This window comes from Triturus cristatus, chromosome 4_1, assembly GCF_964204655.1.
Source record: "Triturus cristatus chromosome 4_1, aTriCri1.1, whole genome shotgun sequence".
NCBI lineage: Eukaryota > Metazoa > Chordata > Amphibia > Caudata > Salamandridae > Triturus > Triturus cristatus.
Window position 1 is genome coordinate 914,746,057 of NC_140585.1, and position 18,010 is coordinate 914,764,066.

The following is an 18,010-nucleotide window of genomic DNA, read 5'->3' on the forward strand; positions in this document are numbered from 1 at the left end:
AAACCGCCGTCTCGTCTTTAAGGCTTTTAAGGAGAGGATTGATGTTACAAGCCCATGAGGTCTGTGAGCAGGGCGACATATAGATGCCGAGGTACTTAAAGCCAGTGGTAGCGTGTGACAACTGCTCAGCTCACTTCTCACGGCCCTGGTGTCCGCATACCGGGAATAATATAGACTTAGTGGGGTTCATGTGAAGCCCAGAGGTTTGACCAAATACACACAGGATCTGTAAGATGCGGGGCCCCAAGAACCATGGGTCAGTCCTAAAGAATAGGACGTCGTCCGCATATAGTGCAATGCGGTCAGATCTAGATGCATCCCAATCAAAACCCCTGAGCACCAGATCGCCACGTACCCACACCGCCAGAGGTTCCAAGGCGAATGCGAACAATAATGGTGATAAGGGGCAGCCCTGACGCATACCATGATGTATTGAAAATGGGGCCGCGCGATGTCCAGCGACTCGAATCGAGGCGGTTAGCCCTGTATAGAGGAGGCGCACATAAGTCAGGAAGCGCAGGCCAAAGTTAACAGCTTCTAAGATTAGAAAAAGCGATGTCTAGCTAAGAGAGTCGAACGCCTTGTCGATGTCTGCGAGCAATGTAGCTGCCGGGCGTCCAAGCTCTGGGGCTCTAGCCATAGCATTATGCACGCGTCTGATGTTATGGGTTAAAGTTATTTTTAATCTTCTTTGGAATCAGCCATAGCCACTTCTTCTACACCACGATAGCTCTGACCTTTCTTGGCCTCCAGAATTCCAGTGGTAACATCCACAACTAGGCTTCTCTGACTCCTTAGAATCCTCTGAGGAATGTCTCCTCTGTCCTTAAGATCACACAAGGTAATATACACAACTGATACCAGCTGGTGTGACATGTCCCACCACCACCATTTCATGTTATCCTTGAAACTGCCCTATAATTTTCCTTCTGGCTGCTGTTTATGCGGCCCCTAATCCCAAAGTACCCCAAACTGCACTTCTAGTGCTCCTCAAGTTGGGGAGTGAATGCTGTCCACAAGGGCAGACCCCCTCTCCCACGTTTTGGTTGTGATATGCAAGGGTTCCCACCAGAGCAGTTCTTTGGGGCATTCCATTTGTGTGGTGGTTCTGTAGGATCCAGGGCATAATCGACCTTCCATACTTTGTGAGGAGGGACATCTGTCCCAATCCGATTGGCGGAAGGTTTAAACTGTGGGGGTGCACCTGAAGTGATTGGCAGTGGATTGATGCCCACCTTCAAAGGGCTGTGATAGTCATAAACATTACCATAGTACTTTGACACCTGCATCAAAGCAGCCCTCCGTAGCTCTTTCTGCAGTGCTTGATGAACATAGAGCTGAGTGCTGCTGATTTCCTCAATGCTATCAGTTATGTTTAGTCCCTTCTGAAGCTCTGTTGGCCTGCCCATTTGATAACCAACCTTGCCTGTGTGGAAGTACCCAACCAGTTCACAGAATCCACTGATACTGACCCAGAGCATCAAGGAGCTCTCTTCTCTTTAATATAGAGAGAAAAAGACTGCCCAAGATCAGCTTAAAAGTGCAGATGAGCTGAGTGGTGACAGTTCCTGGCGAGCACACTCCTCCGTGTGTGTTGTACTTGCTTTGCTCTACTTCTGTTTGATGTGGTGTTGAGCAAGAGCACACCACCATACTCAATGGGAAGGGTGTCCGAACCTGTGTCCTTGAGTTACGCTTGGGGGGTCCCTGGACACGCTTTGGTATAAGAGAGTTCAAGCACTGAACTGGGTAGCTTGCTGGCTGAACCTAGTGCTCATGCAAGGTTCTTTGTGGTCCTTTTGTGTGCCCTTTCTTCCTGCCCCATAAAACCTAATTTGTCTGCGGATCAGAACCCTGACTTGCCTTCCTCCATTAAAGAAGAGGTGTATGTACCCCGTGTTACTAGTATGTTTGGGTTCAAAGATGCCCACCTTCTACAGTACTGTAAAAACACTAACCCTTCACTGGGAGACAAAGCAACCTATTTTAGATTAATTAATTGTAAATGCATATAGACACTCGAAATTTTAATTTGTTAGTGTCTTATTGACTTTCCCTACACTTTGCAGTCATGAAATTGTATTTTGCTCATCATTTTCCAAAAGATTGCAATCAGCGAAGTATTGCAGACAAATATATAAGCTACATTAAAACATTGGAATGTTGAGCACTCCATTGAATACAGTGGAGTGCTCTGGGCTTCTACGGGCCCGTAGAAGCCCGCAGAGCAACATTCCAGTGTTGTTTCTGTTCACAGCTGCTGCTGTGAATAAAGGCCTCTCGGAGCCCAAGGGGATTTAAACACCCTCGGGCTCCGAGAGGCCTTTGTTTTTAGTATTTAGGACATTCTACCCTCTAGGGGCAGAATGTTCTAATAGCCTTAGAGCCATCCTGGTGGGCTCTACCGGCCATTAAAGGCCCGCTCCCTTGTTAACCACTGGAGCAGGCCTTTAATGGCCTGTAGAGCCCGTTAGATTGGGCTTTTAGGCTATAGTGGTACTGGAACAATTTTTAGAGTAGCAGTGTTGTCATCAGTGTTTCCTTACTGAAGTCCTACAGATTGTGAAAAATCCAAGTGTTTCACAAAGAACAAGTTTAGCAAGTGAGTCACGTCCATTCATCATGAGAGGGGTAAAGGTGTGGTGTGTAGTCAATTGTGTATTTTAGAGTACACTGTCATAAATATATTACTAAAGCATGATGTGGTAGCGCACTTTAATTTATAGACAGCACAAACTCAAACTGACATTAGGTTTTACTGATAAAGTACATAGCACAGAAATGGTAATGTGTGGAAATCAGTTTTCTTCGAATATTCCTCATTTACAGATCAGCAAGTAAAGTGCCTTGGGGCCTGATTTAAATTTTGGCGAATGGATTACTCCATCACAACAGTGACGGATATCCCGCCTGCCGAAATATCAATCCCATAATATCCTGTGGGATTTATATATCGGCAGGCTGCAACTGTCCGCCAAAATTCAAATCAGGCCGTTTTTTTGTTTTGATCCTATTAAAAATGTTGTTTCCATCGCACGTTAGGATTACAAAACATTTGCTGTCCTAACTGCAGAAATAATTGGAAATATTTGTACAGTTTTTTTTCTGGTAATTAGAAATTGTTATGTGTTAGAAAAAGACTCAGACCCCTACAAGAGCAAGATAGATAGTTCACTTTACAAAGTCCTCTAACTTTGCAATCAGAGAAAGTGAAGTAAACACCAATCTTCAGGTTAAAAGAATAAGCTGCAATCTGACAAAAAACATAGTCTGATATTTGACCTTTGTCTTTGAATGCACAGTAAATGTGAGAATATAAATCCAAATTTGAAGGCCTCTGTATTGCTCCTTCACCTTCTTCACTCTAGCATTGGTGTTTTGGGGTTGTCGCAGCATCCCCAGCACACCTACTTCCAAAGCCTATGATCAGTTTTAACTTCTGAATTAACTTTCCATATTTCATGATGACTGTATTACTCAGCCTCAACCTTCACACCACATCTCTTTAGTTCGACCATGACTGCTTGATCAAGCCTCAAGTGAGAGACAAGCAGGTTTGTGAGGCCAACTTTTAATCTCAGACACAGTACCCCATATCAGGGTCAGTAGGCAATGCCTGCATTTTCAACTATAATAATACTAGATAGTTTTTGCAACATCACAGTTTTGGAGAAAAAAAGCATGACAAGCTTTCTAGGGGATACTCAAATTTAGTCTTCAGTAATCACAAAGGGTCTTCTTGAATTACCTTTCTAGCAGTTCTCATAAGGCCACCTAAGGGCTGTGAAGACATTTGGTCTCCACAGAACTTGGAGACCCTCCTTGAGCACCGTCAAGTGTATTATTTCACCAGTAACACTTCGGCAGCAGAAATAACATCACATTGCCTTTGAGCCTTCAAACCACTGTGCCTGTGATGGTAGAGGAAATGAAAGATTTTCTCCATGATGGTGGACCATTGTATGTTTCACTTAAAACTGTTCTTATTGAAATGTGAGACTACATAAAATGAAAAGTTCTAAAGGCAAACATAACAACAAAATACAGAAAACATCCCACTTCTAAGTAGTATGAGTTAAACATCCCCCCTCTTCCTTCTTTGTCCAGGCTGGTTCTGTGCAGTGTGTACGTAAACTGTGTTCTCCTGCTCCCTGTCAACATCCAGTGATGGGACCCTGTGACTGCCCACTGTGCCAAGGTGAGTGTGACACCACAGAGGAGTTAACTGGCCACTTAATGAATGATAAGAGTTTTCTTCAGAGTTTGTGTCATATGCTAAATCATTGTTAAACTATCACCTCTGGGTGTTGAGCAATCTGGAACAAACATTAAGCGCCTGATTCACAAAGGTAAACTTACTTTTTGAGTGTAATTTTACGATTGTTTGCTATCCACAAACACATATTACTAGTGGCATCTTTACGACTGCAGAGTCTTCGCACATAACAATATTGGACAGTCCTATCTTTTTATGTGCAGAGACTCCGCAGTTGTAAAGACACTACTTGTAAAAATAACTTTGTAGATAGCAAACAATACTAAACTTATACAACAGTGTGTTACCTTAGTGACTCCGGTCCCTATATGTCTCGGATTCCAAGCTGATCATAAAGCATGCTCAACCCTGTGTCTGAATAATGAGTAGAACCTTTGTTTAATACCTCATACCATTAATTGTCTTATTACATCTTGGGTCTTCTCTGTCTAATGGGGAGGTGAGTGAGTTGAAGGGGATGATTTAGAGTTAGGACAGTCTACTCTCCTGTCTGGATGAACATTCAGATCTCTAGGTCAGATACAACTGAGCTGCAGAAATGGAGCTTGGTGCAGGGTTCAGCTTTTGTGAGAAAGTGCCATCTTTCTTGCATGGCATGCCCCCACTTTTTGCTAAATTGCTGAATGTACTTCGATTGAGTGTACCCTGGGTTCCTGCCAATCAGGTGCCCAGGGCCTATGTTCCTTCCTTAAACCACACAAACTCCAAATTGGCAAACCCTAGCCACATGTCAGCCCCTAGTAAATGGTACCCTAGGTACCCAGGGCCTTGTGGCCAGGGAAGGCCTCTAAGGGCTGCAGCACTCATTGTGCCACCCTCAGAGGCCCTGTACCCTTACACACACACTGCCCTTGCAGGCTGAGTGTCTGGGTGCAGGACAAAACAAAGAGTCGACATGGCACACATCACTGTGTACCATGCCCATCACCTACACTGCCAAGGCATTTGTCAGCCACCCCTCTAGCTGGGTGCATTACGCCTATGGTGTGGGCACAGGAGCAGGAGCCCTGTACCCCTACAGTACCCGGGTCCATTCCTGGGCACTGTAAGTGCAGTGCTGTCATTTAAGAGTGCATGGTGCTGAGAGCTTGTCAAACACGAGCTCCACAGCACCATATTGGCAACACTGAAGCCTGGGAAGTTTGGTATCAAACTTCTCAGCACATTGAACCCACACTGATGCCAGTGTAGGATTTAATGTACTAAGCACCCCAGAGGGCATCTTAGAGATGCCCCCTTACAGCTAACTTACAATCCACGTCTGCTCTGAGGCTGCCCAGGTTGCCACACAGCAGACACGTTGCTGGACCCCTGGGTGGGAGAGCCCCTGCTCTCCCGGGCCTGCAAGAATGCACATCCTGGGTGAGGTGAGAAATCTCCTCCCCCAGGATGAGCAAAGGGAAGCTTCAAAGGCAGGCCGCCATTTGGAGTTTCCCCAGGCCACTGCAACCCCCCACTCTGGTGGGAAGCTTGGCCGGAAACCCCATACAAGGACAGGGGATGTGCCAGCCTGCCCACCCCACCCCTCAGGTGGGGGAGGCGAGGTGAAGCACATCTCCGGGCTCCCGCCATCTTGAAGATGGGAGGCCCTACCCTATCAGGATTAGGCTACTGCCCCCCTCCCACAGGAGAGAGGCAGGATAGGGGGTGTACCCACCCCAGGACAGGGACCCATTGGTCCCTGGCCTTCACCTACCTGTAACACCCCTAAATCTAGTATTTAGGGGCCCCCTGAACCTTCCTTCCTTAGATTCCAGATAGAAAACTACAAGAAGAGCAAGAAGAACAAGGACCTGCCCTGCAGCTGCTAAAAAGAGAAGAAGACACCAACTGCTTTGGCCCCAGCCCTACCGGCCTGTCGACTCTCGAACCTGCACCAGCGCGGCATCTCTCGTGGCCAGCAACCTCACCAACCCCGGAGGACCTGGCTACCTTTTAGCTCTAAGCCCCTGGGACTCCCACGAGTAGAGGCTCTACTCAAGAAACCTATTTGCTATCCCTGGCACCAGCCCGGGACCAGCGGACCCAACACACTCTGCACCAGCCAAGCCTGGCCAGTGCCGGAGTGGACAAAGACCCTGAAGACGACCCCACGGCGACTGTGACCCAGAGTCCGGCACCCAAGGACCCCCCTCGACATCCCGGAAGAAGCCTGCAGCCTCAGAACCAAGTGCCACCCCAGCCGCGATCAACCAGAGGGTAAGATTCCCGACGTCAAAAGGCACCCCTGCACCCGGTGCCCTGCGGCCCCCTGTGCCCAATCCCGGGGTACCCACCTAACCTACAACTACCCAACTTACCTCTCGAAGTGGTGGTGGCACCTGAAACATCCTCGTCCCCGAGCCTGCAGCCTTTTTCCAAACCGGAACATTCCCATTGATTTCCATTGAGCGCCCGAAGGCTCAAAAGCACCCTGCACCCAGCCGCCCGAGTGGCCCTGGCAGTGCCCTCTCTACACTAACCTACTTCCCCACTTGCCCTGAGTAAGTGACCAGGAGCCCAGCTCCCACAGTCGCGTGGCTTGCCAGACAGCAGCCACCAACCAAGGCCCCCCTATCCCTCATAGGATAACATTGGGCCTAACTCTCTCTGCACCCGGCCGTTCTGAAACCGCTGAGGGTGAACCAACTGTACCTACCTGACACTGGGGGACCCCTGAGTCCATGCCCGGAATTTCAACTCTGCCAATCGAGTACTTACCCTTAAACCGCTAACTTCATTTTCCTCATAGGGTAACATTGACTGGCTTTTTCTTCAAAAATCTTCTAAAGTGTGAACTTTTCAAAACTGCAAAAATTCACCAAAAATCAGCCAAGTGACAAAAACGAATTTACTCACCTGCTCCCAGGTGAGCTCCCAGTGCTGGATCTTGGTGCCCAGCCCTGACCCTGAAAGTGTTCACAACTATACTTACCTCTAACTCATTTTTCTCCCATAGGAAACCATTGTCTGCTTTTCTGTGAAATTTCTTCTAAGTGTCTATTTTTGCAAATTTGAAATATTCTTTTAAAATCGTACCATTTCTGCAAACGAAATTACTTACCTGCTTTTGATAAGGACCCCAGTCCTGGGTCTAGGCACCCGGTCCTGGATTACTGAAGTAACGATAAAGTACTCTACCTGCAATGTGAATTTCTTGCCATAGAGATCCATTGAATGTTTTCTTTGAAATATTTTCTAAGTGCTAACTTTTGAAATAGCTAAATATTATTTAAAAATCATTACAGTTATTAAGTCGACTTTCATCACTTGATTCTGAATACTGACCCAAGGCTGGTTCTAGGAGCCAGACCTGGAATTCCAAAAGTAATCTGAAAAGTAATTTATTACAAATAACCTGAATTTACCATTGAGCTCAATGCATTGTTATGTTTAGGAAATAGGATTGTTTATTGCAACCAACTGTGACTGTTTACACAAATTTATTGCTTAAGACAAAAGTATTTATATTCAACCTCTCATTCTGAGAAAGTATATTTTTACCCCCTTTGTGGTTCTAAAAATAAAACAAGCATATATTTTATATATACAAACCATTGGCCTGGAGTTCAGTTATTGAGTGTGTGAAACCATTTGCTGACTGAGTGTGTACAATAAATGCTTTACACTGTCCTCTGGTACTGCCTTACTGCTCGACCAAGCTACCACTTTTGAGAGTAAGGTCATACCTAACTTTGACCTCTATCAGCCTCTGGGGGACTGTGGACTCTGTACACCCTGTACCTATTAGGGAACAGTATATACAGAGCCACTTTCTCACAGCTTTCCAACCTGAAGTTTCCACACCACATAGAAATTATCTCAGTAGTACATATACACACTGGAGATCCTCAGGACAGATTATAAATGCACTTAAAACATGTGAGCTGAAATTAAATATGGATTGATATGCCTTGCGAGGACTAAAGTAGTTTCAAATAGCAAAATCCTATTAACAATTTAAATACCTGATGCATGTTTTTGGAATTCTTATGACATCCAGATTGCAGAACAGAATTTCTACTAACATTCTATTTTCCCCAAACCACCACCCGATGCATGTTTTTGGAATTCTTATGACATCCAGATTGCAGAACAGAATTTCTACCAACATTGAATTTTCCTCAAATTACCACTGGCCTATTAGACAGTACTGATCACTTGTATATGTATTTTCCCTCCTGGACCAGACCTGGCAGGTCCATGAAGCAAAACCTGGATGAACATAAACATCATTCTTCACTGAGCATTGTACATAACATTACATAAGGCGATTCAGCTAAAAGGCATTTTTCTTGAGGCCATCAAAATGAGAGGCTACTTCACTAAAAGTGACTTGACAAAGTGCAGGTGATGCCTTCATTTGTGAATTATCAGCTGCCCAATAGAAGCAGTACCCAGTTGCAACGTCCATAGCCCTGCATTGCTGACTAAGTACTTGATAATATATATATTTTTTAAATAAAAAAACTGTCAGGTATATTCTACAACATTCTCACACTTAGTTTTTTTTGGGTCAGTTAAAGCTCTGTCTAGTTGATGTGGAAGCTTAGCTTTTCCATACTAACATTCACAAGAACATCAGCATTAGTATTAAAACCAATGGAGGAAAAGGTATGAGTTAATACTTTAATGTGCTACAAAAAAGTAGGCACTTTATTTAGTGTACGTCCCGTGGGCGACAGCTTAATCATGCCCTCAGGCATAGAATCCTTTAGCCTCTTCATTCTATCGGGACGTAAGGAAGGAAAAGATAAGGAAGACAGAACACGCCAAAAACTGCAAGGGAGGGGAGGAAAAAGGTTACTAACAATATTCAAGCCACAGCATACACCTCTTGGTGGAGTGCCTTCCTCTGGTGGACAGCGACTTTGCTGACCTGCTCTGCAGGACGCATCGACAAGCCCAAGATTGGAAACTCCACCCACAAGTCCTATTCCTTTACTTCCACCAGTTTTGTGTCCCACAAATGGAGCCGTTCACCCACAATAACGCAAAATGCCCAAACTACATTTCTAGGTACCCACACTGGTCAGGGATATCTAATAGAGACTTCTAGCTGCAGATTCCATACCTTTGAATTTCCCAGGCGTCAGGCTGGATCCAGAAACTTGTGCTGAGCAATACCCCTTGTGCGTGAAATCAGGTGGCTCCATTTGGCTCCGTGTGACGTTGTCAGCGTCGTTAGCATTGGTTATGACGTCACGGTGCCTATATAGGCCCACCCAGGTGCGCAGACGTCAGTTCTTTTTCTTTTCGTGCCAGTTAAGCGTTGATCCGTAAGAGCTACCCCTCTGCCGCTTTTTGGCAGGCTTTCTCTTGACATTTGTGGACATTTTGGATTTTTCCAACTTCGTCTGTGAGGGATGTCTTCGAGGAAGACAGGTTTCAAGCTGTGTGGGACTTGTTCTCGTATGATTTCGGTCACCAATCCCCACTGCGTATGTCTTTGGTGTCTTGAGCGCGACCACGGTACGGAGTCGTGTTCTTACTGTCGGTCAATGGCTCAGAAGACCTTGAGGGTGCGGGCAATGAAGTTACTTGCGGCCTGGCAGTCAACACCATCCAGCGAGACTCTGAGGAGGTCACGGTCCCGATCGAATAAGAGGAGGTTCGCGGGACCACTCACAGAGCCCTAGGTCCTCTTCCTCCCATTCGAGTTCCTCGGTACACTCCGGAAAGAGGCAAAAGAAGAAGAAGAAGTCCAAGCAGACTTCGTCTTCACCTCAAATGGCATCCGTAATTGAGAGAGGTAAGGAGCACCGAAGTTCTAGGCACGGTTCCACGGAGCCAGAGTCGACTTTGCATCTCTTCCCCTTTCCGGGAGCCGGAGCGACACCCGCTTAATTAAAAGAGCTTTACGAGGCCATGCGCTGCGTATTTGAGTTGAACAACCCTGCTGGTGAGCCTTCGGGCCCTACAGGGTCGGAAGGTGCCCCATTGGGTTCGATGCCGTCGGCTCCGGCCATGACACTGGTGGGGCCCCAGGTATCCGATCCCAGGTCCGGTTTGAAACCGGTCATGCCAACGCAACCTTCCTTGGCATCGTATCCAAAGTCGGAGCCTGCGACTTCACTGATGCTTGTCAGTGGCGCAAGCGCCCTCATCATTCCCCATGATACAGAGCCGGAACGACGTCGATAGGCACCGATTCTGATGTCGACAGAACCCAGGGTTTCTATATTGTCGCCTGAGCACTTTGAGGATGTGCTAGGCTCAGGAGAAAATTGGTAGTGGTCTGGGGATCCTCTCGAAACCCAGGAAGTCTGAGCAGAATTTTGAGTGGTATGGGGAACTTGGGGAGGTCAGTGGACTGGATACTTCTCCAGATAGTGGCATGCTCTCTCCACCTACAGTGGCTATGGAGAAGGGAGCATCCTATGCCATGGTGGTTAAGAGGGCAGCCGAGGTCCTTGAACTGGAGCTGCCCTCGGTGCAGGTCAGGGCTAATCTCCTGACTGAGGTGCTCCAACCTGGGGCTTCCACTTCTGAACCCCTGTTGCCCTTTAATGAGGCACTTACGTCCTTCTAGGAACATGGTCTAAACCTAGCACAGGGGCTCCTGTGAATAGGACGCTTGCACGCCGCCACGCCTAGCTCCAGGCGGCCCAAAATTACTCAGCCAACACCCCACCCCAGAGAGTTTGGTGGTGCTGGCCTCTACGTCCCAAGGCTCATCCCTTCAGCCCCTTCGAATAGGGAATCCAAGAGACTGCATTCATTTGGGAAGAAGTTGTTTTCTTCCTCCAGGCTGGCATGGTGGTCGGTGTATACCGTGTGCTGATTGGGCTGTTTTTCACATTCTTTTTGGGAGATAGTTGTACAAGTGCTGCCACAAGTCCCGGCTGTCAAGGATAGGAGAGACACAGCAAAATTCACCATACGGTGTGGCCTAGATACGACCGATTCGCTGGGCAGATCGATTTCAACAACGGTGGCCTTGAAGCGCCATGCCTGGCTTCGTACAACTGGATTTTCTGGTGCTGATCAAGCCAATTTGATGGACATGCCCTTTGATGGAACCCGCCTTTTTGGGGAAAAGGCAGACTCAGCCCTGGTGAGGTTCAAGGACTCTCAAGCTACGGCCAGATCCTTGGACCTCTCCTCCACCCCCTGTGACCAGTCTTCCTTTCGCCCCTTTTGTGGCAACGGAAGGGGTTTCCATCTGCGTCAGCCATATCCCAGCCACCGTCCCGCACAGACTGCTCAAGCCGTGCGAGGACTTGAACCCCGTGCATTCTGATCTCGGAATGGAGGCCTGAAGTCGTCGACCACACTGCCCCCAGCAGCTGCTGCCTCCAAGCAATCCTAGGCTGATTCTGCAGAACCACACTACTACAGTTGGTGGGAGAATTTGTCATCATCTCCCCCACTGGAGATTCATAGCATTGGACAAGTGGGTCTCGCAGATAGTCCAGGAGAGCTATTCCCTACCTTTTCTTTCTATTCCTCCTCATATTCTGCCAAATCAGGAGCAGCTGACGGAGGATCATTTAAAGGTTTCTCCAAAAGGAAATTACGGCTCCCTTGGCCAAGGGAGCTATAGAAAGTGTCCCAATTTCAGAAGAAGGCAATGGCTGTTATTACCGCTACTTTCTGATTCCGAAGAAGAACAAGGGGCTGCGGCCCATTTTAGATCTTTGGACCGTCAATCTCTTCCTCAAAAAGGAGAAATTCAAAATGTTCACTCTGGCTCAGGCTTTGTCTGCCCTAGACCAAGAAGACTGGATGGTAGCGTTGGACCTGCAGTACGTATATTTTTACATTCCCATCCTGCCGGGCAACAGGCGTTATCTGCGGTTCATGGTAGGCCACGAGCGCTTTCAGTTTACCGTGCTCCCCTTCGGCCTTACCAGTGCCCCTTGGGTGTTCACCAAGGTGATGGCAGTGGTCACAGCTCATCTGCGCAGGTTAGCGGTGTCAGTCTTCCCCTACCTTGACAACTGGCTGTTGAAGGCGTCCTTGCCCCAGGCTGTCGTCTCCCACCCTCAGACTACGGCAAGCCTGCATTCACTGGGGTTCTCTATGAACGTGCTGAAGTCACACCTGACTCCTTCTCAGATGCTCTCTTTCATCGGAGCTGTTCTGGACACAGTGCAGTTTTGGGCGTATCTTCTCAAGCAGCGAGTCCAGGATATTCAGGCCATGATTCCGATATTTCAGCCTCTATCCTGTATTTTGATTAGAGGGTTATTTTAAAACACCCTTCGGGTTCCTATGTCCCTAATTGAACCCCTAAAGGGATCAAAGGAAGAAGACAGGAGCAACCATAACAATAATGGGGGGCTGATCCATTCTATATTTGTTTTGTATCAATGGAAATTTGTATTATGCTGTAAAAAAAAGGTCCATTGACCCTCTTTCTGCTTCTCTTTCTACTGCCCTTTTATTCATTCTAACCCTTGCCCAGCAGGGCTCTACCTTGGGAACTCTTAAGGGTTACCTTTCTGCTCTGTCTGCCTTTGTGCGGCTGCAAGACCAGCCCTCTCTCTTCAAGTCTCCTATTGTAAATAGATTTCTGAAAGGGCTGGCTTACTTATTTCCACCCACGCCCTTTCTTATGCCACAGTGGGACCTTAATTTGGTCCTTACCTATTTGATGTGTGCTCCCTTTGAGCCTTTTCACAATTGTTCCCTCCGGATGTTGACCCTCAAAACAACCCTCTTAGTGGCAATTACATCTGCTTGGGGGTGAGTGAGTTGCAGGCGTTATCTTGTTCACCTCCTTATCTTATGTCCTTTCCGGACAAGGTGGTGCTTCACACCAGCGCATCCTTTTTGCAAAAGGTTGTGACACCATTCCATCTGGGTCATTCCATCACTTTGCCCACCTTCTTTGCTCCCCGCATCCCTCTAAGGAAGAGGAGCGTCTCCACCGACTGGACCCAAAAGAGTGTTGTTGTTCTACCTTGACCGCACAAAAGAGTTCCGGGTGGATGACTAACTCTTTGTGGGGTACGAAGAAGGGAAGGGCAGTGCAGAAAAGGACCATCTCTCACTGGGTTATTCTTCATCAAGATCTATTATTCCTTGGCAAAGAAGCAGCCCCCGGAAGGATTAAGAGCCCATTCCATCAGGGGAAAGGCTATGACTACGGCCTACGACTACGGAATCTGCAGCTAGAAGTCTGTATCAGATGAACAAGTTACTTACCTCAGTAACGCATCATCTGGTAGAGACTATCTAGCTACAGATTCCCTACAGCCCCACCCATGCCTCCCCGCTTTGCGGACTAATGCTGTAGGGCTAGGGTGACTCCCCTTTTCACGTCCCTAGTTTTGCACACAACTACTTCAGTTACTTTGTGGCTCTGCACTTTTGGTGTGGAAAACATTTCCACAAAAGTCGAGAGAAAGCCTGCCAAAAAGCGGCAGAGGGGTAGCTCACCCGGATCAGCTCTTAACTGGCACGGAAAGAAAAAGTACTGATGTCCGCGCACCTGGGTGGCGCCTATATAGGCACCACGACGACATAACCGACGCTAACGATGCCGAAAATGTCATGCGGAGCCGAATGGAGCCACCCGGTGTCGTGGACATGGGCTATTGCTCACCAAATGCTTCCAGGATACACCTGATGCCTGGGAAATTCAAAGGTAAGGAATCTGAAGCTAGATAGAGTCTCTACCAGATAATGCGTTACCAAAAGTAAGTAACTTGTTCATTTGTCTGTACTTCTCTCCCTTTCTTCCTCCTTCCCTATGTTTCTTAGCTAGACGCGTCAAACATCCCTCACACTCATCCTGATACTCACTTGTGCCAGACAGCTTTGGTACTCAACGCTCCTCGAGATGTCCATCAGTCCTTGTGAGAAGGTACCCAACAGCCTGGACCTACTCACAGAGAGCCGATGAATCATGAACCCAGACCTCAGACAGCTCAACCTAGTGGCAAGGCACCTGAGTTCCTAGAGCTTGGCTATCTTAGTCTCCCACAATAGGGCATGACTATCCTCTTTGAAGCTCGCAGACCTACTACCAGTGCATGCTATGCCACAAAGTGGAAAAATCTGTCTACTGTTGCATTCCTAAGCAACTGGACCATCTAAAGCCTAGTGCCCAGAACATTATATGCTACCTCTTGCACCTGAAAAAGTCAAGTATCGCCTACACCTCCATACATCTATACCTCACCTCGGTGACTGCCTTTATGCAAAACAGGGTGCATCCCTCCCCGTTTAGGTTCCCTGTCATCAAGGCATTCATGGGGGGCCTCAAAAGGATCATACCTCCCAGGGTGCACCCTGTCCTTGCCTTAGAACCTTAATGTTGTGCTCACCAAAAGCATAGGTCCCCCTTCAAACCACTCCTCTCTTGCCCTTTAGAGTTCTTCTCTTGAAAGGTAGCCTTTCTTTTAGTCATAACTTCCTTCAGATGCATCAGTGAGCTGCTTGCACTGACTGCAAGAGCCTTTCATTTAGGTTTACAGTGAGAGGCTTGTTCTCAAAACTAATCCTAGGTTCCCCTATAAGGAAGAATCTCCCTTTCACCTCAACCAGACTATAGAGCTACAAGTCTTCTTTCTGCAGTCAGACCCTGTAGCAAGCTCTTCATACTCTAGATGTGAAGCGGACTCTCGTGTTCTATATCAATAGAACTAAGCCCTTTCTCAAGTCTGACTCGCTCTTTATCGCCTTTGCCAAACCCCACTAAGGCCATCCCATCTCAAAGGCGGGCATGGCTAGGTGGATGGGAAAGTGCATCCAGAGCTTCTACCACAAAGCGTAAAGAACCCTACCTCTTCCCCTTGAATACTCTCTACCACCCAAAACGACACAGCCACAGCCTTTTTAGGCGGCATCCCACCAGCTCACATATGTAAAGCAGCCATTTGGTCAACCCCTCCCACGTTCGGCAAACATTGTGTGGATATCCCAGCACGTCAACTGGCTATGGTGGGCCATACAGTACTTAGAACTTTGTTCCAGACATCTGCACCATCCACAGTCTAATCACCACTTGTGAAGGGTACTGCTTCAGAGTCTGTGCAGAGCTTGTGCATTTGCAGCCATACATGTTACAAATGGAAAATGTTACCCTGTAAGCAGCTATTCATAGGGTGTAGATCTGTAGATTCACTTGCACCCCCCTTCTTCCTAGAGCGTGTGTCTGCTGCAGATCTCTCCTCTTGTCGCCTACTTTCTTACACTCACATAACGCATGGTCACCATGCTACCTTCACTTGCCATTCAAACATATGCTCACATGCTGTGCGAAATAAAAGCTAACATGAAGTCGATTCCAATGCACATTGTCCACAAAGGGAGGAGTCACAGTGCATCACATGACTGGAAAATAAAGAAAAACAACTTGCAAACGTCCATCCCCAACACTATATGACAGGAGTATGAAGAGCATCTGAATTTACAGCACTATACACTACGAATAGATGCTTATAGGCTAAGTGACATTTGCCTTTTTTTAAATAGGACTTGTGCATATGACCTTGATGACCTTTCCAGGAGAGACGGGTGAATTTCTTCTGGCGGAATGCATTTATGGTTTCTAAGGACTAAAGTACTTTCCAAAAAAACTCATTGGAAACTAGGGCAGTAGAATGTTGTAAGTTCTGTAAAGTTTTGATAACTAGCCAGCTTTCAACAATATACCTTTTAACAGATTTCAGCATTTCATCTTAGGAATCTACACCTGTCTATTCCTCTTCAGTGACTTCAACAACAAACAAATACTCCACGTCATTGATGGTAGCAATCATATCCATATCTTTGATTGTAGATTCATCTTGTTGCTGGCTAGGTATGGTGTAGGCATGAGAGGCAATCAACTGTGGTATTGTTTTTGCCAGCAACAAACTCGATTTTAAAGGTACATTCCTGCATTTTGTAACAAAGACAAGCAATCCTCCTTGTTAGCAAATAACCACAATCAGCAGTATGAAGTTTGCGATCAGATGTTAAGATAAATTTGCTTACCTAAACAAAGTGTTTGGAGTGATCGATAGCCCAAACACATGCTAGCAATTCTGTTTCGTCCTGGAAGCTAATGCTATGTTTTCATGCTTTTTGCCATGCTAGATGAGAGGCCAATGTCACTGGCATCTCCATGATAATACTTACATTTTCTTGGGAAAAGATTCAAGGTGGGCAAAGAGGCAATACCATTAATTTTTGCCTCAAAAGGAACCTGTTGACGTTCAGCTTATTCAAAGTCTTTTCCTTCAAGTAAACATGCAGTGACATGGATAATTACCTTTATATTGAAACAAGGAACACTTTCATGTTGATAAGATTAGCTCATTATGTGACAATTGAGTGCAAAATGAATTAAGAATTTCAATATGTGACTCCTCATCTTTAGAAAAATCAGGATATCCTCTTCATGAAGACTCCCACTGGAATTCAGATTTTTGAAAAGGCAATACATGCTTGCTGTAAAACAAAGCAGCCAATGCCAATTCAAAAAGCATCCTCTGGTTACTAAAAGTCCAAATAAAGTGATGAAGATGGTTCATTATATGGGTACGGGTGCTAATTCCACTTGATGATAGGCTGTTCGTAAGGTTGAAAACATTGTGGCGTCTGTAGTGTGCACAACATTTTGTTTGTGTTGAGCTACACAAAGTCAACTAAAATGCAACTGTTCAAGTTTCTCAGGTTTACACAGGTACCTAAATCCTTACTGCTCTTTTTGGTGTAGACAATGGGAAAACCCCATTCTGCCGACCCCACTTCAACTACGACCCCGTGTTCAATTAAATCTTCTACCATCACGTGCAAATCTTGACACTGAATAGCACTCTAGTGGTTTTTTATTTAACTGGTGCAAACTCATTTTGTTGAACAATTGTATATTGGAAACCTCGGAGCTTGCTTACCCAACTTGTTGTTAAAGACGTCTGGAAAGCATTACACTAATGTACTTGCCAGGTCACAGTCATCAAATGCTAACACTTGCTTTTGAGCATAGGTTGAGTGTTATCTCTGGTCTTTTTTGATCCCACCATCCTAAAACACTGATTAATCTTATGGCAACAAAGATTTTATTTCAAGCTGATCTTTCTTTAATTTCACATCAGTGCCAACATACCACAACAACTCAATGGTATTTATTTCAAAGATATAGCTGTTATGTCAGAATCGTGTAACTCCTTGGCAATGTTCTCAATGTCTCTATCAAAGTAAGCTTTCGTAATGATTGTACATGGTGAACTGTGTTCACTATAACCATCTATTCCTTGCCTAAAGCATGTATCATACACATGGAATGCTCTGGATCATCCTTACCAGCTACACAATTCATAACACTCAATACAAACACCATCCTCTTAAGCTTGTCCCAATCCTGCTGTAATGGTTCATCCTCTCTCACAACTGCTATCCTCAAATCCACAGCTTCTTGCCCTCTCTACACACTGTGACAAAGTACTCAAGTTTGTCAGACAGTCTAAATTTTTACCTAAAGCAGGAAAACCCTTGTATGAACCCACATGTGAAGTGCTACCAAAACAAAAGCATCACATTATTTTCTCTAGTGGTTTCCACCTTATTTGCTCTAGACCTTAAACTGCACACATCAAAATGCTTTTCTGCCGTCTCTTCATTAGCTTCTTTAACCCAAGAAACCAATAGTTTTTATAACACAATAGCAATGGCTATTACATCATCAAGTGATGAATCTCTCATTACCCATAAAGTCACCTGTTTTTCTTGGAGTTAAAGTTTTCCCTTAATTGATCCAGTTTCATTTTGTCTGCTGAGGCTCCCAGGTTATGTATGTTAGCTAATCTCCCTAACACC

The 18,010-nt window shown here is 46.1% G+C and overlaps 1 protein-coding gene across 1 annotated transcript in view; it reads left to right on the forward strand.

The window, feature by feature from the left end:
* KCP (kielin cysteine rich BMP regulator) overlaps positions 1 to 18,010 on the forward strand; it is a 496,613-nt gene that overhangs the window by 340,350 nt on the left and 138,253 nt on the right. The window contains exon 38 of the mRNA XM_085653703.1: positions 4,108 to 4,198. Within this exon, the coding sequence (XP_085509829.1) occupies positions 4,108 to 4,198 (91 nt within the window). The remainder of the gene's footprint in view (positions 1 to 4,107; positions 4,199 to 18,010) is intronic.